Raw genomic sequence first — 24,585 nt, 5'->3', positions numbered from 1 at the left:
GGTCCAGCTCCATCTAAAACCATGCCGTTCCACTTTGATCTAAACCAATCCTGTCCAATGGATACACCTACTATCACTCAATCATCTATGTCACTTATCAAGCTGATAGTTGTTGACTGGTGTTATTAATAATCCTGACCTTTTAATAAATGCTACATAGCATAATCGTTTCTTTCACAGCAATTTAATTTCACAATGTTCTTACCATACTAAACAAGCTGTTGTCAATGTCTACACAGGCATGACAACAGACATGTCTCAAAAAAAAAAAAAAAAAAAAAGAACCTGAAAATAACCATTTTCTGTAAATTTGATTCAGAAATAAGCTGAAAATAACAAAACGCGCTGAAATCGGCGAAAACGCTGAAATTTTTCATGCCTGCTACATCTTGAACCCAAACATGGAATCAATATTGGAAGAGTCCACATACAAAATATGATAAATAAAAATGCTGCCTCATGTAATTTTTGTATTAATATTAATTATGTACAGATACCTTTGTAATGGATAATTAGGGAGCAGCACATATATCAAATTTTGTGTCTAGACTCTTACTTTCACATTGAAATTTTGCTTTCATTAACTAAAGTTATAACCAGGTGAATATTTCATACTATGAAAAATACTATCACAGCTGATTATATTACCACAGCATTGATGGATTACTTTTTTGTCATGCTACGTAAACACGGAAGTGGGGTTCTAATTTGCCGATTGAATCATGTCATAAAATGCTGCTAAACATCATCACCTCATTTGCTAACCAAGCCGTGTAGCATCAAATAATTTTGGACTGACCCTGTCCTTTTTATTACATGTGTGTAGACAAGTGCAAAACTCTTCTGGTTGCAAGTGTAGCTTGGGTGTATTTTGGTGAGCCCAAACATAAGTTTTTATCGCTTTCATTTTTGCCATATACAATATATTTTTGCCATATACAATGTAATATACAATGTAATATACAATGTAATATACAATGTAATATACAATGTATATGGCAAAAATGAAAGCGATATGTATATTATACATGCTTGTTTCACATACACCCAAAACTGACTTTTGATGAATTTTACATCACGGTGTTCTTGCTGGGCAAAATAAACTGATTGCGCCTTAAAGCCATAATGTTTGATTTTTGTCCAATTTCAATTTTGTTATTCTTTACCCAAAATGCTGAAATAATATTAATAATAATGCCGACAAGGGTTTTTGTCCATTTGAAGCTGAAATAAAAAGGTTAAGTGAAAGAAACCATGCTGGTTATTTTGGCTGTTTAACATGGAGTTCTATAGTGGACTATGTCAAAATTGCCCTGTTGAGCTACAAAAACAATAAATTGGACCAGATTCCATATAGGTGTAAGATGGGACATGTATAAACATTACAAATATGCCAAAAAAATCAGGTTTGACAAAATTAACCAATTTCATATTATTAGATCATACATTATGGCTTTAAAGGAAATAAAATTCTTCACAGTTGGACCAAGTTCCATCTTATTACATGAATAATGTTACTTCCCCTTTGTGATTACCAGATCCTGAAAACATACACACAGAAATCTTATCATGCTTCACAATAAATTATACTATACAATAAATAATTATATAACAATAGTTGAAAGTCCATGTTTATTGTTTATATCATTTAAATAGAATAGACACAATAAATATTTTACAAAAATATGATTTTCTTTAAAACTATACAAAAAGAATGAATTAAGATGATATTAAAGCAACATATTCCATCTACAGATGATATTTTGATCAGTACTAATAATACAGAAGCTAGACGGGTACACCATAGCCTAGCTACTCCACCTGTAATCGTCTGCATTTGCTCTGGTTCACCCCTGCTCTCACTTATGCTATACCCAACTGAACATGTATGATGTAGCATTACAGAAAGTCTGTAGTGCACATTCTGTGGGCTCAGCGCAACAAAGCCTCATCTCCATTAGCTACCCTGGGTAATTTTGTGTATCAATGCAATGGTGCTTATATGTTCATGTGTATAAATTCAATCGTGCATTAACATTACCCAGGGAGCTAACAGAGATGAGCCTTTGTTGCAGTGAGTTCTTAATCATAATTGTATAAATCAAGAACTTGGGGCAACAAAGGCTATCTCCAATAGCTACCCTGGGTAATGTTGTGTATAAATGCAATCATGCTTATGAATAACATTACCCAGACCATGAGAGCTAACGGATATGAGCCTTTGTTGCACTGAGTTCTCGATTTATACAATTATGCTCGAGTTGCACTAGCCTCACTTTTTCCTTCTTTGATTAGTCAATACTCAAAAAACATGACTAGGAGATCAAAATTTGACAATTTTTGAAGAGTTCAAATTCAAAATGCTACACACCATTGCTACATAGTGTTACTTTTATCATTATCTTTGCTGATGTTATATTAAATTTTAGTGTACATGTTTCCTTTTTGAATTGACACAAAGTTACTACCTGTATTTACCCTGATTAGTAACCCAATTAGATATTACATGAAATAAATGCTTCCGATATTCTTGTGCAATTAAATATCACAGCTACATCTATTAAAAAATTGTGCAATTCTATTATGTACACAACAACTTACTCAATTGAAAACTACATTAAGTTGCTAGAGTTTGGTGATTGGTTTGGAATTTCCATCCAATTCCCACACAGGCTAGCTTCAACTCAGGGGGGGCCGGACAAGATTGACTGAATTTTGACGTCGTCATTGGTTTTACACGTAAACACAAAAATGTCTCAAATAATTCCAAAAGTGTATGCATGTTATCAAGCACTATTTTATCAGTCTAAATCCATTGAGGTTTGACAATGAACCTCATTGGAAGTACCGTTTTTTTGAATTTTTTGTATGAATAACGCACGATATGTTACGATATATACTGAAAATTTCCCTGTTGTGTACCAATGCGATTACGTAGTGTAGTGGTTACGAGTCTCGCCTCCCAAGCAGAGGGTCCCGAGATCAATTCCCACCCGCGGCGATGATTAAAAATATTTCTTCTTCTTTTTTCTTTGAATCTAAAATTATTTATTTTCATGTAAAAATGTATACATTGCACTGGGAAATATGTTTTGTGCATTTTTTTTCTGTAATGGGGCCACCCGGCCAATAGAGCTAAACACGCATCTTGGCTCGGGAAAAAATAATTGCGTCCAACGTGCAGGCAGTGTTGCCGTCATATTGTCTGCTTTGTTTACGCTTTTGGCTGTTGCCACATTGAATAATGTCGTCCACCATCGTCTGCTTCAACTCAAGTGAATATTGTTGTGATCATAGCTTCAGCTGCTATATGTGTACAGTACATTAAATATCTTGTCCTCCTGCATATCTTGTTATTAATTGTTATCTTGTAATTGATACCATTCTATTAAATTTAATTATGACATGGTTCCTTTTGGCTTTTGAGACTCTTGCCAATGTCACTTTTAGTCTACATTCTATTCCAAGAAATTAGACCTGTTTCCATAAAATGAACAGCAAATCGCCAGAGATACATGCCACAAATCAATAGAAAACAAAGCTCAAGAAAACGTTTTGAACACCAAGTGAGGAATCAACACTGTCATGTCCTGCATCATTTTGAAAAGATGATCTTGAGAAGATGAACTTGGTCATAACTCAGAAATGAAATTTTGCAACTTTCCGTTCATTTTGTAGGGACAAGTCTCAAAATGATCTCTGCATTCAATGATGATGGCCTATCACAGACCAATGTCAAAATAGCCTGAAATACTGGTACACTAATTCCCAGACTCAAAAATAATACAGCTAAGCTTCCTCAAAATTTGACAACTGGTAAAAGTCACAATATAAATGATTACCGAAGTCTGGGATACAATGTGCCCAGTTTAAATTAGGCCATAATCACCCAAATTCACCATGTAGCATTAACTCTGTGGAGCAGCAGGCCTTATTTTTGTTTTGTTTTTTCCACGTGTAGAGTGCAGAAACCCATTATTTTCACCATTGCCAACGATGATCATGCCTGGAAAAGGTGGAGACATTTTGCCATTTGGAGCGAATTTTTTTGTCTTTTTTAAAAATCAAGAAATACCTAAGAAATAGTGGGAAATTGTGCATCTTGAAGGGAAATTTTGATTTTTCCAGGCATCATGATGATCATTGACATTGATGAGTCATTGATTCCCCATGGGTTTGCCAAAAGCAAGCTTTTCTACCCAGTATTTTTAACATGAAATAGCATGCATACATCCCTAGAAGACAAGGTTGCTACGTCGGCACGCATAGTAGGTGATAAAAGTGGTTTTCCAAGTAAAGTGTTTGGATGCGAGCCGTTAAACCAATTTTATAAAATAAGCGCTAATTTTATAGCGCCTTTGGTTAACGGCTCGCATCCAAACACTTTACTTGGAAAACCACTTTTATGCATACATCCCGCTGTTTTAGTACTGATCAAATTCTAACTCAAATTCTGAGGAGCGTACATGGTGTAGTATAATTAAGTACCAAATACACTATTCCAATAGAAATCCACACCTTCACTCTGTGAAAGAATAATAGTACTGATATCTCCACTCCCCTTACATGAAACACCATAATCCAGTTGGAAATATTTGCCTGTTCATATTAATTTCCAGATAAAATTTTTTTAAATTTAGTCGAATTTTATCAAATTTGCCCTCAAATGGGGCAAATTTTGCATAAAATCTCAAAACCTTCCATGCATTTTCCACTATATTTAGAAGGCAATTGCTGGACCTGGAACAACTAAAATGGTTGAACTTGGCTGACTTCTTCCTCAGAGGGGTGCAGATTTCAAATAGAACAGCTCTATACAAGGTTTCTCACAATAGTGAGCAAATATATGAAACTTGTGAAAAAAATGAGAATATCTTAGTGCCTCTATAGCCTACATTGATGATATTATGATTTAAGTGAATACATCAAGATGATTACCAGTGTATGTATATGAGGGGGTATCAAAAAGTTTTAGAAATCGCCTAGAAGTTAAAGAGCTATATCAATGAAATTTTGTCAGTGCAATCACTGGTCCTTATGTACACTATGGTGCAAAAATGGTCTCGTAAGTATGTTTACTTTTTTTACAGGAGCTAGATGTCACTACCTGCCTATGTAATCGCATAACCAGCAAAATGGAGAAAATTGAGGCATGCAGCATGATTAAGTTCCATTTTAAGGGTTACAGTGCCCAGAAAATCTGTGATGAAATAAAAATTCCTTTTCCAAAAAGTGACAGTGACGTATCACAATCACCACCGAAGATAACTTTCATTTCATCATCAATTTTCTAGGCACTGCAACCCTTCAAAAGCAGGATCTTAATAATGCTGCTTGCCTCAATTTCTCAATCTTGCAGTTTATGCAGTAACTGGGGCAGCGGGTTATTGGCATCTAGTGCCACCTGTAAAAAAAAGTAAACATACCAATTAGACCATTTTTGAACCATAGTGTACATAAGGACCAGTGATTGCACTGACAAAATTTCATTGATATAGCCCTTTCACTTCTGGGCGATTTCTAAAACTTTTTGATACCCCCTCGTATATGTGATGTGATCAAGGGAATGAGTCAGATGTCGCTAATATTGTTTTTGAGAAAACAGTGTTCAAATTATTTTGTTTTCTTTTATTTTCAGCGATTGATAAATTGACGTAACTTCGCTTCATTTTCGACCAGGGTCGACATGTGACTCATTCCCCTTGATCATGTCACATGTGTACATCGATATCAAAAGGATGCACTCGACTGCTGCTACATGTGTCTCTTTTTATATAACAATAGTAGCTAGGAATAAATACCTGCATTTCAAGTGGCGCTCACTTCAATTCATCCTACGTCACTTGGTTATGATACAGAGAACATTCCTGAACAAGTATCAAGTTTTATTCAATTCTTCAGACCCCAATGGGATGTACAAGATTAACAAGATATAAATGATGGAGTAACTATAAAATGTATGAAAGCACCATGAACATAGTTTGTAAAACAGTGACTTGGGGATGATTTGAAGTGACTTCCACTTGAGATGAGTCTGGTATTTTATTCCAAGCTACTATCAGGCATGAGACTGCACTTTCCTAAAAAAACCTAAAAAAATGAAAATGTGCATGAAATTGGGCAAAAAGTACCAAAAACATGTTGAAATTTCAATAAAGTTCTGGAAATTTTGACTCCACTAAAAAAACTTCATTCAGCTTTAAAACTGAAAATTCTCATGCCTGTATTATGCAAATACATACATGTGTAGCAGCAGACAAGTGTATCCTTTTGATATGGACGTACACATTGACAATTGACCAGATTAACCAAAATATTAGCTCAACAGCTTACAAATATATTATGCCAATTTTATCATAATAGCTTGCTTTTTCATGAAATGGTCAAGTTATTCCTTCTGTAAGAGCCTATTGGTCAAATCGGATAGTCTTTTATGCATTATTTCCACATTTGACTGCCTTGTTTGTGCTGATTTTTCTTTCCTTCTTAACTTTGAAGAATTGTTACACAGACACCAAACACATTGTTTTGGTCTTCTTAGAGGGTCTGAGTTATAGATCAGCTGGCATCTTGAAGAAAATCGCTGTAGGCCTGTTCACAAAGTAGCCTCCTGAACCTTCACACAGATCTGCCATCTTGCTACCGGTGCTACAGGTTAACATTGCAAACATGCACAACTGTTGGAAGTGAGGAAAATCATGTTTGTCAGGTTGTCATAAAGTCCTGCATGTTCCTTTAATAAACAAGCCCTCTTGTATATCAATTATCCCCTGAATATACAAGGAACTCATGTTTCATTATAAAGATGATCTCAAATCTGTCTTTTTCAATAATGCACATGTGGCTAGTTGCTCTCAAAACGACGCAGAGGAGCACAAAAATATTCTACTATACATAGACAGCACACATATACAAACACCTATGCCTCATAAAGAATAGCTCCCCTATGTAAGCTATATGCAGATTGTGTATGCTCTATCATGTAGGGCATAGTTAAATACTGTACATAATACAGGACAAACAATGTGAAATACAAATAAATTGACATTGAAAATATCTACACATGAAAACGTCAAACAAGCGACAATTTTCATGACGCTGCCTGCGCTGAAGAGTTATTACTATTCACACCCGTTATAGCTTCACTTGGTGCTGTCGGTGTATATGGAGGTGGTGGCGCTGCTATACCATTGTCTATGTGTGGCGGAGGTGGTGATGCAATGCCATTTTGGTACGGCAAACCGGGTCCAGGAGGTGGATGTGCTGGGTCACTGGTTGGATAGGGTACTGCTGAGCCATTTGTGTTTGTGTCTTGGTAAGCTTTAGGGTACATGTCTGGTTTAGATGTCACCTGAAAATAGAAAATAAGTAACAAAAATATAAATACATTAATTGACAATATTCCACAAACAAGATTACAGTGTATTATCTATAGATGATGTGACTTCTGACGTCAATGCCTGACAGTATGCGCACGCATCATCACAATTTCCATTGTTTTTTGCCTGGCAGTATCTTGTACAAGCATCATATTTTGTTCAGGGCTCGTGTTTTTAAAACTCACGCCACATCACAATTAGACTATTAAACCGTGTAGTGGTTGCATGGGGTTCATTCAAGCATAAAGATGATACCAGTCCCTTGCCTTTGTTGATAAACATTGAGGTCACCTCATCTATAGTCAAGAAAAATAAAAATTTTTGAACAGATTAACAGATGCTAAATTTGACATAGAACACATGCATGCATCTTTCGTCAGGCCCATTTCAAAATTTGATACTTGTTATGGCCTACACAACTTTTACCAGCAACATCGCTTTTGGAACAAGAGAGTGGGACAATTTTGCCCAATGTAGTTCTGACAAAGAAATTTTTAATGTTTTGACCACAACCTGCATTTTAAGTTTTTCTCCCCTCCCTTGAGCACTTCCCATTCACACACATTACATTTTCAAGCCAATCTTTTCATGCTGATGTTATGCAACATCTTAGCTTTCAATATCATCCTCATCTGATTTACAAACAGCCGACATGACTATGACGCCTTGTTTACTCCTACACATCGATGTCCTGTAATCTTTTGAAATGTATTATGTGTCGCTTGAGTGTGAAACCTTGCTTCAACATCTAGGCTCTTATTACTATTTTAAAAGAAACATCTTTCCTTTCAACTTCCTACAAGCATATTCCTTCTCAGTGTGTTTGATGAAATGGAAGAAGCATGTAAATGAAAATGAGGACATATTAACTGTGACCTGTTCCCACAAAACCCAGACAAAGTAGCATAATAAACATTTTGAGATAAGTCCAGATTAGAATCCTCAAATTTTAAACTTCAAAAATAATGTATCAGAAATGAGAGTTGCTCATTCTTTTGTCTGTTAAAATCAATATTTTACTTCCAATTTCTTTCCCCCTACTGGACTGTATCTCTAAAAGTGTCCTGGTGACTTGGTCCATGTTTTGACAGAACACCAAAATGCAAGAAGCCAGACACACTATAGAAAACTTCTGTATTTCCTATATACCTAACCATCATCACTGTCTTTGTATTTTTTTACAACTCACGTAAGTTATAGAAAATGTGGACAAATGGGTTCCATTGTTATTTCCATTATCAGGGGTGTGATTGGTGCTTTTTGAAAAAAACCCCAAGGCAATGAAATTGCGAAGCGGAGCGAGCGAAGCGAGCGGAGCTCTCGCCTGTTGCGGCCGGGGGTCCAGGGGCCAGCTCAAGGGCCCCTGGTGAGAATCCAGGGCAAAGCCCGGTGAGGGTGAGGGGAAGCCCCACAGCCAGAGGGATTTTCCACACTTGAGCACCACTGGAGATGCAATTTCATGGGGTAAAATGCAAAAATGAGAAACTGTTAAAATACTTCACTTTATAGTATAAAAACATTTATTATCTGTGAATACATACTTCCAGTATCATATCATTCACATACACATGAGAAATTGCATCACCATTTTTGCACAGTACAGTGTGTCTATAAATCATCCAGTCAGGGTTCTAAGGAATTTTCATTTTAAAATTGGAGATTTTCTCATATCTGGAAACTGAACATTCCGGAAATGTGACATCTCTGTTAAGCATTTAGCTCTTGGTCCAGGGCCACTCCAAAAGCGACAAAAAAAAAATAAAATAAAAAAAATTAAATTAAATTAAAAATTTTTTGTTTTTTTTTTTTTTTTTTTTTTTTTTGTTGAAAATCCGAATTTTTTTTAATCCCAAAAATCCGGAAATCCGGAAAAATCACACCCCTGCATTATGAAACAGTAGCGTCTCCGTTATTGCACAACAAGAACATAATGACATTGATACATGTAATTCATTTACTGAATGTTCAAATGTCACACACAGGAAACCAGATGGAAAAATGCTTTCCTGTCTTTTGCTGCCAAGTTTAACAACTGCTCACATTCACTCAAATAATTTATGTATGGTAGGAAAACTAGTTATTAAGGAAGCAGAAATTCATGAGGATTCCATTCCAAGGGCATACTTTCACTGTTTGTAAAGAAATTAATTCCATGATGCTGCAGAGAATGTTTGTCTGTTTTTTAAGTAGTAATGTTAAATACAGCATGCATAAAGGAAAATATATGAAACGGTAAAATTATATACACACATATTGAATGATTATTTGAGTACATACAATGGTAAGAATATTTTCATGAGGTGGAATATGGCCTGTTCAACTCAACGAAATGCAGAACAAAGAAAATTTCAATGTCTGTGATTGGCGAGTCCAGGTAGCCATCATGCATGAATTTAACACTACATGTGCGTTTATAAGCAACTTTGATAATTCGGAACAAAGTGCATTATGGGTAATATCGACATTGGATAAACATTATTGGAACTTCAATGGTGGTGAACTTTGCACTCTGTCAATAGCGCTTTGTACTTCGTCTTACATCTTATAATTGGTCTTAGTGTATTCACACAATTATAACAAGAACATTTTTTTTTTTTTTTGTTCTTCACATTAAGACAATTCATTCACACAGCTCTTCAATGGAGGGAATTGCATTATTCACCCACTTTCAATTTCCATATCTTACCCACCATGCACTCTGTTCTGAATTATCAAAATCACTTATTGGCAGTGTATGGTCTCATACTTGCACTACTGCATCTATGCATGGTATAGTAAACACAATACATTGTATAGTGCAACAGTGCATTAGGAATTCTTATTCAATGGGTGCGTCTTGTAAAGAATTCACGTAATTTGATTGGTTTTCTGGTGTATAATATCTCACAATAGTTGATAGTGATATTAGTCAGGCGCGCTGCGCCGCCACGCAACGGCGGCACGCTTGTTGCTCCTCAATGATCGCTAGCGATAATGCGTTCGCGTAATACATGTGCGAGAACTAAGAACGCGATTCGGCGGCTTAGATGTTCGTGATGGTTTCGTTCATTTAAAACAACGGGATGTCCTCACAAAAGTAACTTTATTTTTTTCTGAAAAAGGCAGTTTTTCTCGCAAAAATTACATTAAAACTGAATAAGAATGAGAATAAAAGATAGGATTTTGTCTTTTGCCTATCCAATATCGTGCCATAATGGATGGGCTGGCCAATATTTTGAGTAGTGAATGCTGGCGCATTTATTCTCTAAATACACTCCTCAAAGTAAATGAAGGATCAAACAATTTAACAATATTTTTCAAAAACAAAATTATCTTTCAAGATGTTTTAAGTGCCAGATGAAACATTCTTTTTACAGTGAAACACTTTTGACAGTGTGGAGCATGAACAATGCCACATAATATAAAAAGATATTTCGATTAGGTACAAGTATGGTCAAGATAATCTGGATGAAATTTTTTGATCCTTTAATTACTTTGAGGAGTGTATATAAACAATGCAATTGAGCAGTCTTTTTGCAGTTTCTCTAAAAATAGCAAAACTCATCAATAGAGGTTATCCATGTTCTATAAGCTGCATATCCTATCAGCGACCGCTATACCTTGTTTAGGACTTTCAAAAGAAGTACCTGCGTGTGCAACCATGACTGTTTCAAAATAGCCCGCCAAAGTCACTCAAGTAACTCGGAGGTCGTGCATTGAATTGGTTTGAATGAGGAATACTATGGGAATCAGCGCCTTTTGTTAGAAGTCACACATGATTGAAGTGGATAACCTCTATATCAATTGTCCAATCAAATGGCCAGAATATTTGTATGACTTGTTTAACTTGACCTAACCCTAACCGCCTAGGGGCTTTTTGGTGACGGGAAGGGAAAGAAGGAAAGAATAAAGAGAGAAAAAAAGGAAAGAAGTTGTTTGCTCTGGGTGGGATTCGAACCCGAGACCCCTCGCATGCCAAGCACTCGGTCGGCGACACTTTGCCACGGGTCTTGGGCTTCGCTGGCCAGCGAAACCATGCCTATATATCACTTAGGGCGATTGCGTCATCACACCACGTGGGATGCATGCACTGTAACAGCGCATATATCAAGTAGTATTTTGTAGTATTCAGGAGCGTTAGGGTTAAGGAAGCCTATACTGAGTTTCGATAGTGGTAACCTAACCCTAACCGCCTAGGGGCTTTTTGGCGACGGGAAGGGAAAGAAGGAAAGAATAAAGAGAGAAAAGAAAGAAAGAAGTTGTTTGCTCTGGGTGGGATTCGAACCCGAGACCCCTCGCATGCCAAGCACTCGGTCGGCGACACTTTGCCACAGGTCTTGGGCTTCGCTGGCCAGCGAAACCGTGCCTATATATCACTTAGGGCGATTGCGTCATCACACCACGTGGGATGCATGCACGAACAGCGCATATATCAAGTAGTATTTTGTAGTATTCAGGGTTAAAGGAGCATATTAAAATAACAGATGTGGAAAATAGGAGTATAAACTGACCATAGATACCAGTTGTAGTCCTACTGTATATGGCATATTGGATGGCCTAGGGGAAAGTTAGCCCATATTTGCAAGACTATCCTTGCCTTCAGGGTGAAACAAACCTACTCATATTACCCTCTGGCCATGGGCTGGCCTGGTGTCAGATCTTACCCAGGGAAAGATGACATTCCAATATCGGCCTTTAAGATTTAGACTTGGTAAATTGGGCTATTCCATGGAAGACATGACCTTAATCTCTCATACAGGGGGTATAGATTTCAAATGGAGTCACCCATTCAGGTAACCCCATTTGAAATTCACACTCCCTGTGTGAGAGATTAAGGTCATGTCTTCCATAGGGGTGTATGGATTTCAACTGGAACAGCCCATTAAGGTAAGAGTCACACCATATTACACACTTAAGTATGAGGTGGGGTCAATATAGTAAGTAGTTTCATGGTTGTAGCTATTGAACACATACATGTATGAAAGCTATATGATCTACTCCAAAAATTGCAAGTATACTCACTTCACTATATGATGGGGGTCCAGAGAAATAGCTCTGTGGTGGTGGGGCTTGTGGATACATCATCGGATGCGCTATAACGGTGTGTCCATGCATCGTAGTAGATGAGTATGTCGTATGGTTGTGATTGAGCATACCAGGTGGAGGACCGGCGGCAAGGCTGCTTGCCTGGTGCTGACGTAGGACAACTTGACGTCGACGGTAAAACCCGCAGCCACCGCAACATGACATCAAGATGAAGAATATGATGAACCTGAAATGTAGGAAGGGACAAGAATTAGTGACTGTAAGAACTTCATCATCACAGGTGTAATTGAAAACCACTGCAATGTAACATGGATCTGAAATTTATGAAGAGACATAAATTTACTGTCATCAAAGGTAGAATAAATAACCAAAGCTTAAACCAATTAACATTTTATAAATTAAGCTCAAAAAGATGGAGTCAGAGACTGCCTTTTGAGATGAGTGAGAGCCATGGCTTGAATTAACCGATGGCCACCGGTGCCCTTAGACTTGGCATTGATGCCTCAGAACTGCTTTTTAGTAGTAGATAAAGGTTGAGAAACAGACCATTACCATAGATAATCGGTGTCTTGTTGAGGTATGGTGAGCATGTTAGTCGCTCGGAAGGCGAACCCCCGCAGGGGTCGAGCCTTCCCAGCGACTAACATGCTCACGGCGACCTCAACAAGACACCGATTATCTATGGTAATGGTCTGTTTTGAACCGCTTATCTTACATATACTGCGAAGTAGCTAAAATAAACGAATTTGTTGTAATGGTGTATTCATTTTCCAAAAGACAAAATGGAAAAAACTGATGTATTATTTTGTAAAAGTTGTGGGTTTTTCCCAAAATAAAAACACCCCGAGCTAGTGTAATATTCTTCCCATGTGTCCTGCGTGCGAGTCTACTTAATGACAAATGCAAGTGATTTAATCAAATCAATACAGAATTGATCTTTCAGTATTTGAAGTGGTTTGGTAGGTTATTCACTTGCATAGTTAATATGCTGGAGTGTATTCACCCTGTGACCATTGTTATTCAAATGATTAATGAATAATGCAAATTGTATAGAGTTTTCAACGTTTGAACTACGATCTATTTCAACACCATGAAATTTATATCTTAGAAAAATGTGAGTATACGAAAAAATTTGCATAACCTAGTAACGTTGTGTCCAATGGTGCTCCCCATTACGGGTCGGTCACAGTAAGGCTTTGCACCCCAGCCTCTTGACTTGTAATGAGTACCGCAGGTTAGTTTGCTGAAGCTCCCTGGTCGGGTAGTATCCGGGGTTCTTGCCTAGTAGCTAATTCGCATGGACCGTTGAGCGTTTTTGGGTTGGGCAAGGATAAAGACAGATTCCCATCTAAAAACCAATGGCAAGTTTATATACATGTACTGAGTATACATTAAACGAAACGGTTATTTTTTTATTTATGAATATATACTTCGATATGCTAATTTAATTTGCATAACTTTAACTGAGCACCAGTGGTGTTATGAATTACTGTTATACGGACTGCAGGAGCCCTCTATACTTTTCTCTTGTCATGTAACATTTGCATGTAAATCGAGCTAGCTGTAAATGCAATTGTTCCGTAATTCTATCCGAGAAAAGTAACCAACTCAGATTCTACATGTATGTTGTGATCCTTTCCATAGTGTTTCTAGAATGTCCATGGTGTTCCTTTTGTTTAGCTCGCTGCCCGAGACCGTTATCTTGAGCTATTGTGTTGATAATGGTCTCTGGGCAGCTAGCTACCTCATTACTCTAGGTAATGGTCGAGGCAACGAACCTTAAACAAAAGGAATACAATGGATAATCTGTGAAAAGAAAAGGGCTAGACGTATATAAGCAGTTAAAAGTTTCAAAGCATTCTTCAGCACTTCATAGAATTTGTTGATGGCCTTGAAATGGGTGCCCTTCAAAATTCTTAATTCGAGCCCTGGTGAGAGCAATTCCTCCTGCAGCTCTTCTTCAAGTTGCATTTGCAAGAGTGATTTATAGCTCGTCTTGATAAATTGTTTAACTATTTATGCTTTAAAGGAGTATTTCGTGATCCTAGCATCCTCTATTTATGTCATTTTTCATTAGATATCCACGAAAAAAACCTATTCCCAAAATTTCAGTTGATTCCGATTTTATGTTCATGAAGTTATGCATGATTATGTGTATTACACTGCTCCATAGACAATACGTTGTAATTTCGTTCTGGTGCACCAGAACGAAATTCAAATTTCACGATATCTTTGCTAAAACGAATTAATCTGCAAGAAATATTTTGTACATAAACATTATGTAGCCAGAGGTTTCCAGTGATATAAAAATCTCAACTTTTTTGAGAAAAGTAGGGGATGAGGCTGTGGATCACGAAATGTCCTTTTAATGGCCACAGGTGCAAACAGCTCTTCTAAAGCTCTACTTGAAGAGAACAGGAGAGCATTTTACAGTTCCTAACTTCATTTGCTCAAGATAGTCCCTGTAGATTCTACAACCAACGCAACATGACATTAAAGATATGGTAAATCTGAAATTATATCATTCATTACAAGCACTCGCTACATGTACATGTATCAGCATAGTATTATTTGATGAGATTTTTTACTCAGGAAAAGTGACCACTTGATACCTTGATCAAGAGTAACTAGCAGGCTCATCATCATAAGTGAAGTGGCCGATTTCAAGGTAACTTGAGCACAAGTAGATATTGCAATTTGGCATGTCTGAATCGACCACTAACATTTGAACTATTTTGATCTCAAGTCCAGAGCTCTGTGGCTCTATTGCTGCGACTGGCACCAGGGCCCAGGGTACTCGAATTTCATTTTGACAGGGGTGTGCCGCTGTACTCTAAAACCACTACCCATGTTTAGGGATTTTTTACCCCCAAAAAACGACTGATTTGACAGATTTTGACCAATTTTCTCAAATCAGGACCCATCTTTAGGGATATTTTTCTCAAATCGGGACCAATCTTTAGGGATGTTTTTCTCAAATTGTGACCCATCTTTAGGGATTTCCTGCAAAAAAGCGACCCTCTAGAGCAACACATCCCAGGGCCTCAAATATATAGCAACTGGCCCACCACAGCCTTGGTGGCCTCCCTGAAATTTGAGCCATGATCAGCACTGCTACATGACATCAGTACCAATATATCATGATCAACCCAAGATTTACGAGGACATAATTTACCGAACATTCGCTCAAACATACTGGGCTAGTACGTTCAATTCCTGGATGATAAGTCATATGCTTCCTTTTTATATCCACTGAGTCTACTAGAATTTTGTAAATGGATATTTACACGAGTTAAAATTCTGGGCATTATCAGTACCACTATCATCTATTCCAACTACAGTGACACCTCGTGCATATTTTCCTGGGAAGGATTAGGCCAATGTTCACTGGAGGGGTCATGAAAACTAGCATTCCATTTTTTATTGATTTTTCGAAGTAAAATGCTAATACATAATTCAATGAATCCATACATGTAGGTCTGGAAATTAATGAGGTGTCGCAGGAGCTGGAATTGATAATAATCCAAAACCAAACCAAAATGGGTCTGATTTCTAAACTAAAAACCCTTAACATCCGCAACCCAGTCTATTACGACATGCTGGTATTTTAAATGCCAAAAGCATTTGTGTCATCATCATCATCTTCCGTGTAAATAGATTTCATCCCAAAATAAACACATCCATCTACTTCTCTCTCTCCCTTGACGTGGCTCAAAACCTCTGATACGCCTACACAAGCCTGTTTACCATTCATAAAAATGCTATATAACTAACCCTATGCATGTGGCAAATAGGTTCTGCTATGGCTGAACAAGATTTTTAACAATATTTGTCTGGAAAAAACCTACTAAACCACAACTAGGCATGTTTGTACTCATTTGAAAATATTCTCAACTATGATTACAAACCGTACCATGAATTCGAAGTAATTTCCCTCCTCACATAAAATTTTAATTTTTTTTTTCATGTGCAATCACAGGTATGTAATCAAAATGCTAATATTATGACCTTCATCATCTAGAATTGATATTTTTACAGCGTTCTACATACATCCTACTAGTATTTCATCGGGTCTTCTCAAGCTCTAATTGGCAATTAAGTGATCCTTCTTTACATAAATAAGTAAGGTGCGTCTAACCTGTGTATATAATATGTCTGTGTAAAATGCCAAATTGTTCATCCGTAATCCTAAACACCGTAAATGGGACTAGTAGTGTCCGTAACCAAGATAGTTTACCATCCAAACTACAAGTACTATTTTAAGTGTATTTTTCTTTACAAGGCCCGCTCCAACTTTTTTTAATTAGTGAAGAAAATAGAAATACTTCTTGTTTTTTATCAAATACAATGTATGCATTTAATGAATAAAATGAGTAAATAACAAATATAAAATGTCCTTGATACTGTCATAATTTAAGGTGTTTTTTTTTAAAGTGATTGGAAATTCACAAAAAAAACTCGACCCAAGATTTAGAATTTTTTCGGTCAGTCGCGAAGGGCAACCAAACATTTTTTTTGGCCTCAGGTGATTACATTTGCTCCAGAAGCATCTCAAATCACACTACTCTCGACTTACACATGTACATCCATATCAAAACGATGCACTTGTCTGCTGCTACATGTTTTTCATTTCACATATATAATAGCTAGGAACAAATACCAGACTCATATCAAGTGTAGGTCACTTCAAATCATCCCAAGTCAAATTGTATAAGGAATGTTCTCTGTATTCCTAACCCATGTGACTTGGGATGATTTGAAGTGACCTACACTTGATATGAGTCTGGTATTTATTCCTCGCTATTATGTGAAATGAGATACATGTAGCAGGCGACAAGTGCATCGTTTTGATATGGATGTACACATTTACAGTGCACAAATTCTGAATGATCAAAGGGCAGCTATTGCATATGATGCAAATTCTCCTGTACCAATATATCCACCCATACTGAATAATAATATTTCAATTGGTAATTTCAGCCTCTTAGGCACCGACTGACCACTTCAGATTCAATCTCACATATGATACAGAGAATAAACATCAGGCAATGCATTAATTACAGTAAAAACAGGTCAACCTGCATGTATTTGAAAAGGTTTTGCATAATTTCTACCAAAGTGACTGGCAGAAATTGCATATTTTATGTAAGCAAAGTATATAGTTTGATATTCCATGTGTGTTTTGCTGTAAAAAATGCTGTGTTGGTAATTTTGTTGCAGTGCTATTCCACAATCGCAAGAAAAAACAAAAAAAATGTTGAGAATCTACGGAGTCCTGAATGTTTGCATAACTGAAAATACAATATTTTAATACATGTAGCAACAGAAAAAAATGTACATATTGAAAGGGCTAAACAACTGCCTGTTAAATCCAATGTACACTCCAAATCTCAAGCGCGATATCGCATCTACGATTCAATCATAGGCAGAAGTTTACAACCTATGTGATGAATATCGTACAATCACATCAGATGGATTCTGGTCATTGCCGAAAACAAATTTTGTTCAACTTTGTTGTAATATTGGAGGACTGTAACTACCACTTTTTCAGTGTGTAGGGGACTGTGCCAGGCACTCTCTGACATTACAAAATCCATGCTTGAAGGTCCCGCTTGTGCGCGCACGGGCAAACCGGCCTCCTGGGCGAGAAGAACTGGATCCATTTCTATGCTGTACACTTCTGATAGGATCCTGGTTAATTTCATTGCATACAGAGATAATGGAGTACACACATACAATGGATTAACTTACCAGAAGTACCATATATTCCAGAATCCATAGTCATAATGCCAGTCATCCAGACAACATGATGTAGCACCGCAGCAGTATTCATCATAACCATTACAACTGAAATGAACAACAAAAACACTTAATAATGAACAAGAGTAAAAAATATTATATCATCTTGATCATCTGTCACCTGTCAATCTTTTTAACAGTATCAGCAGGCCTGTAACCAGTTGAACACCCCCTAATTGACCGAAACATCAACTTTTTTAAAAAGTAGGGGGAAAATGTGAAAAGGTCCAAATGAGAAAGAAATAATAACCCTAACGCAAAATGTGGTTTTGGGCTATCGGAAAGGAAAGCAGGAACAAAAAAGGAGAGATGAACACATTTTTTACTTGGCACCCCCGGATTCAATCCTTAGACCCCTCGGGTGCCACACTCATAACTATGGGGGTTTAACTGGCCCGGCCAGCAATTCTCTGGGTATATATGACTTAGGCTAATTGCGTCATGCCCAACACGTACAATGCACCGGGGCAATGCATGCACGCGCAGTGGTTTCGTTGTAAGATTTTACAGAGTTAGGGTTAACAAAGGGACATTTTTCCATGTTTAACTGGTGAAAATAGCGCAAAATGAAAGCAAATTTATTTTGGAAAAAAGGCCTTATTTTGAAAATTCCCTAAACAGCCGGATAGAATAACTGCCGAAGCTTGCTGGCCATTTTACACTTGCCATTTGAGATGTTGCGGTTCACAACTCAGCCACTTAGCTAATAATACTGCATGAAATGAGATTGTATATTGTATTACTTTTAAAGCATGTTTCGCTTGGTTTGGCACATCCACACCTGAATGAGCTGAAATAGGAACTGGTTTAATTATACCCACTCAATATTACATGGGGGGAAATTATGCATCACAAAATAACAAGTTTCATCAGTTACTTTAACTAATTGGCATGATGACCCACAGCTTTCATAATACTGCTGGTGCCAGCTGATGCGGAATAGTCTTCATATTCTGATACAGTGAATACATTAGTTGTTGTTGGAAATTGGGTTTAATTCACAAATATTTAAGCTAATGTCACAATGCTGTTTGCCTATTTTTCATATTACTTCCCTGGTTTTGTTTGTTTGTTTACCCAGGTTGGTCCATGAGGAACACATGCTAATCCATGGAAAACCATGGACCGTTCCAAGCTCATACAAATGGGCTATTCCAGTTGAATTCCGCACCCCCCCTATGGAAGACATTTGAAAAAAGTGCAATTCCGGTTGGAATATGGGAGAAGCTCAAATTCCAGCTGGCAATTTAAGCATAGATTCCAGCAGGAGGTATGGACATTTGGTACAATTCCGGCTGGTCTAAATTACGCATAAAGCAGATAACAAATCAATAAATATATGAGAAGTCTATAAAGACCCTATGGAAGACATTGACATTTTGTAGATTCCGGCTGGAAGATGGACAAAATAGCTCTAATTCCAGCAGCTCCTAATTTCTAGTACCGATGACCCTATGGAAGACATTGGCATTTATGTGATTTCCGGCAGGAATGGGAAAAAATGCTCCCATTCCAGATGGACCCTATGGAAGACATTTGTCTTGCTTTCAAATCCGGCTGGAAAATGGGAAAAATTCTCAAATTCCAGTTGGACCCTATGGAAGACATTCGCCTTCCCTTCAAATCCGGCTGGAAAATTGGGAAAATGCTCAAATTCCCCAGCCCGATCCCCCTTCTCGGCCTGCTAAAATTCCCCCCCCCTTTGCACAAGCCAAATTTTTTAGATCTCAATTTGCAAACAGTAAATGGTCTATGAATGTGTGCCCAAAATTGCTTGACCCCCCCCCTGCCAAAAAGTGCTTCCCCTTTCAACTAGCCAAAAATTCTTGTCCACCCAATTTTCCCTCCCCCAGGACCATAATTATTGCACTACCTCTAGGCGGGCCTCTAGGTCTGTGATTGAGAATCTGTGATTTAATATACAGCATTTTATAGAATTTTTGCAACAAGCTACATAGGCCGGGTACATAGGTCATCTCAGGACAAAATGTTCCCCATCCAGATCTGATTGACAGAACCTGGGACACAGCCTCATTTCTCATGACATAGTTCAAAATTTTTCAACTGAAATCTTACAATATTAAACCCCAAATTACTGAGAATGAGATACAGGCAAGGGCAGATCATAATTAAATCTGACAGGTAACAAGTTTATTCTTAGTGGTTTACACACACATTCCACACAGTAAAAGTAAATCCCTGTTCATGGTCAAATGTGCTGATATTCAGTACATGTATAAATATTGTGTTTTGAATGTTCATGAAATCACAGATCCTGGAAATGGAATCAAAATAATCAGTAATGTGCAAAATTGAGCCTGGGAAATTAAGCAAAATGATATTATTTTAGATTGAAACTGGCTTAATAATAATTAATATCACAGATGATATTTTCATTGAGGCCGATTCCAGGCAATACAGTGGCGGAGCCAGGGGGAAAGTTGCCCACCACCAAAAAAAATCAGGGATGAAAATGGGGATGAAAAATTGTCAGATTTTGTCTTTGCTGAGGCAATAAGCCCACTTAATCATATTATTCAAAATATCAATGACAAAATTTGTGTTTGGTATTCACATTTTCTATGCCAATTAAACAACAAGTTTACCACCATTATTTCACTTTTCTATATTTTTTCCTCGAACCAAACTAAACTTAAGGGAAGGGGTATGAACGTTTGGACAGTATTTATTGTGGGACATTAGAGCACATCAGACATGTCGAATTGCATTCTGAATACTGAAAAATGTCCTTCTGATATCAAAACCCGGTAATTTTGATTTTTTGAAATTCGCAATGTAATACACATTTTATGGCAAATCATTAAAAATTGATATTTTTGATATTTAACAGTACTTGAAGTAAAATTTATAAATCTGATGATTTATACTTAAAGTGTATGTAGGTGGGATGAAAAGCTGACGATCAAATGAAAATTTTGACCTTTCGTATTGAAGATATGGATTTTTTTCCAAAAACGCCAAAAAATAGGTCTTTTGGGAAAAAATCCATATCTTCAATACAAAAGGTCAAAATTTTCAATTGATCGTCGGCTTTTCCTCCCAGCTACATACACTTTAAGAATATATCATTAGATTTATAAAATTTATTTCATGGACTGTTATATATCAAATATTTGAAAAATATCATCATCAGTCGGCTGCGGAGCAGGCGACTACAAGCTTTCTCCAACTGTTGCGATCTTGGGCAAGCGAAACAATTTTGTTTGGCTGCAGCATCCCTTCAGTATCTCCCAGGAGGTGCTGTACATACTGTAAGTACAGTGTCCGCGGCCGTCCCGGTTTCCTCTTCCCATGTGGTGGAATATAAAGGGCATATTCTTTCACAGGCTCGTCATCTTCAAGACGCAGTATATGGCCGAGAAATTTGAGTTGATGAATCTTGACTCTGGCAATCAGTGGAGTGGTGTTGGTCAGATTGTAGATGGTTTCATTTGGGATCCGATCCACACGCTTGATGTTTAACATGATTCTGTAGCAAGATGTTGCAAAGGCATTGATCTTATTTTCCATGTCCTTGGTGATTACCCATGACTCGCACCCATACAGAAGGATAGTGACACAAGTTGTCTCAAACAGCTTGATTTTTGTTCCGATTGGCAGGGATGGGCTTCTCCAAAGGCGTTCCAGTTTCCAGAAAGCGGCCCAGGCTAGTGCTTTTCTTCTTTTTAGGTCTCCAACACTAGAGCCCATCTTGGAACCCAAGTACTTGAAGTCTGTGACATGGTTGATGGTACTACCATAGACTTCAAGTGCTGGCTGGGCGTTACAGTTTGCAGTCATATATTCTGTCTTAGGTGCGCTGATGACAAGGCCTAGATCTGCTGCTGCTGTTGCAGTCCTAGTAAGCTGTGACTGGGCCCGGGCTATAGAAGATTCCAACAGGGCAATATCATCAGCAAAATCCAGGTCATTCAGCATCTTAGCAGGATACCTGCTTGACCGGCGTGGGTAGGTAACAATTCCAGCGTCAATTCCAGAAGTTGATTTCTTCAGGAGGTAGTCTAACCAGGATAATGAACAGGAATGGTGCCAACACATCACCCTGAAGCACTCCAGTTGTTACTTGGAAAGGCTCTGAGATACTTCCATCTACCATAACGGCACTATTGGAGTCCTTGTAGAGCACCTGGATGGCATTGACCACAACCTTTGGTATTCCATAATGCCGCAGCACTAAGAACATGACGGACCTGTTGATGGAGTCAAAGGCTTTTTTGAAGTCCACAAAAGTGACTGTCAAGGGAAGTTGGTACTCCTTGAAGCCTTCCATGATCCTCCTCAAAATGTGTATTTGCTGAGCACAGCTTCGACCTGATCTAAAGCCAGCCTGGTTGCTTCTCAGTAAAGGATCAATGTGAGGTCGGATTCTGTTCAGAAGGATCTTGTTGTACACTTTTGCGGCAATGGACATAAGTGAAATACCACGGTAGTTTGTCATGAGAGAGAGGTCGCCTTTCTTTGGTAGAGGAATGATGACATTTGTGACCCACTGACGTGGCGGTGTCAGCGTTGAGAATACTTCCATACAGAATTTGAGAATCATATCAATCATGCTATCCCTCCTCCCTGAAGTGCTTCAGCAGTTATAGCACAGTCCAATGCTGCTGCCTTGTTGGTCTTCATGGCTGCTATTGCTTCAACTACTTCTTCACGAGTTGGGGGCTCAGTGATAATAGGAAGATCTTCAACAGCTGGTGCAGGAAGTTCTGAAGCTGCTGTGCCACTGTCGTTGTTAAGGAGTGAGCTGAAATATTCCTTCCATTCCTCAAGCAGTTCATGGTCGCTGGTTGGGGCTGATCCATCTCTCTTTTTGACTTTTACCCCTTTCCTTGAGTTCTTCCCAGAAAGCGAGTGTATGATTTTCCAGGTGGTGGTGTAATTCCCCATTGCATCGGCCAGCTTCAGGTCTTCCATCTGCTTATTGAGTGTAGCAAGCTCATCAGATTTATAAGAGTTGATTAGGCTGGTGTTCAAGTTCCTCCACCTTTCTCTAGATTGACGAGACTTCGAAATGGAGTACCGCTTTTTGGCCTCATCCCTTTCAAGTTTAAGTCTGATGGTTGCATCTGATACCCAACTTGGCAGTCCGCATGGCTTTTGCTTTCCAATAACTTCCTCAGCAACTTCACGAACTGCTGTCTCAAAGGTCTCATACCTATCAGAGATGGGTGTGGCATCATCCATGCTCAAGACCTGGAATCTGTTTGTTAGTTCCAGCTGAAATTCCTCCTTTGTATCGGGATCTTGCAACTTCTTCCAATTGAATTTTGGTCTCTTGCAAGGTTTTCCTTTGCTTGTTCGCAAACTGGCAGCTAGACGGACGCTCACAATACGATGATCGGAGTCCACTTCTACTGAATTGTATGCTCGACAGTTGCGAAGAGAATTTACCCACTTGCTGTTTATTAGAATGTGGTCTAACTGTGCATGGGTTGATCCAGCTGGATGGGTCCAAGTCCAGAGACGATTCCTGGGCTGGGGGAATCTCATTTGGGCCGGTCTGAGGTTGTACTCCTGGCAAATGTTGACCAGACGCTCACCATTGTCATTGGTTGAATCATGGTAGCAGTATGGACCAATCACCCAAGGATGGGAAAGATGACTATCTGTTCCAATTCTGGCATTAAAATCACCAAGGATGAGATGGATGTCGTGCCTTTTCATACCATCCAAGTGGTCAGATAGAGATGAATAGAAATCCTCCTTGTCAGAAGATGTTGAGCACTCAGTGGGTGCATATACAACAGTGATGCTAAGCTGAGGGTTACCATGGAATGTTACAAATAGTATCCTCTCGCAAACAGCTTCAACACTCTTAAGACATCTGTGAACATGCTTGGACAAGACCAGACCCACTCCTCCATGCCTTTGCTTGGTAGCAGAACTGTATACTATAACCCAGTTCCTATCGTCTGACCAAAGTTCATCAGTTGGGCTTGGTGTAATGAGACGATGTTCTTGAATTCGGCAATGTCAATACCTGCATCAGCACAGCCCATGAATAGCTGATGGATTTTCCCTTGTTGATTAATAGTACGGACATTATAAGTAGATATTACAAGAGGTTTGAAGGTAGACAGGCGACAATAATCAGGGCCAACAGTTCGTGATGGTGTGCCGAGTTCCCGCTGGTCCGTCATGGAGTCAACAGTAGACTGCCGCTCATCTACCCTCGGAATTTTTAGAGATTTGCTTGTAGTTTTCGTAATCATTGAGTTGCAGGGAATTATTTTAGTCCAGTCCCAGCAGCTTTACGGGTGATCAGCCCTGTTTCAGCTTATTTCTGGACACACAGCAGCCGAGATCTACCAATATCCAGTAGTTCGCCTCTGATCTGGAACATGTTGGCCAGTGTTGGAAG

At 38.2% G+C, this 24,585-nt stretch overlaps 1 protein-coding gene across 1 annotated transcript in view; it reads right to left on the bottom strand.

Moving 5' to 3' along the window:
- Positions 1-5,604: 5,604 nt before the first annotated feature.
- Positions 5,605-24,585, bottom strand: part of LOC140150455 (uncharacterized) — a 50,900-nt gene continuing 31,919 nt past the window's right edge. Inside the window, exons 3-5 of the mRNA XM_072172474.1 lie at positions 18,156-18,251; positions 12,381-12,630; positions 5,605-7,351 (exon numbers count right to left, since the gene is read on the bottom strand). Coding sequence (XP_072028575.1) covers positions 7,091-7,351; positions 12,381-12,630; positions 18,156-18,251 — 607 coding nt within the window. The 3' untranslated portion in view covers positions 5,605-7,090. The remainder of the gene's footprint in view (positions 7,352-12,380; positions 12,631-18,155; positions 18,252-24,585) is intronic.

Source organism: Amphiura filiformis, chromosome 4 (assembly GCF_039555335.1).
Source record: "Amphiura filiformis chromosome 4, Afil_fr2py, whole genome shotgun sequence".
NCBI classification, from domain to species: Eukaryota; Metazoa; Echinodermata; class Ophiuroidea; order Amphilepidida; family Amphiuridae; genus Amphiura; species Amphiura filiformis.
This window is presented reverse-complemented; position numbering and strand designations above follow the sequence as displayed.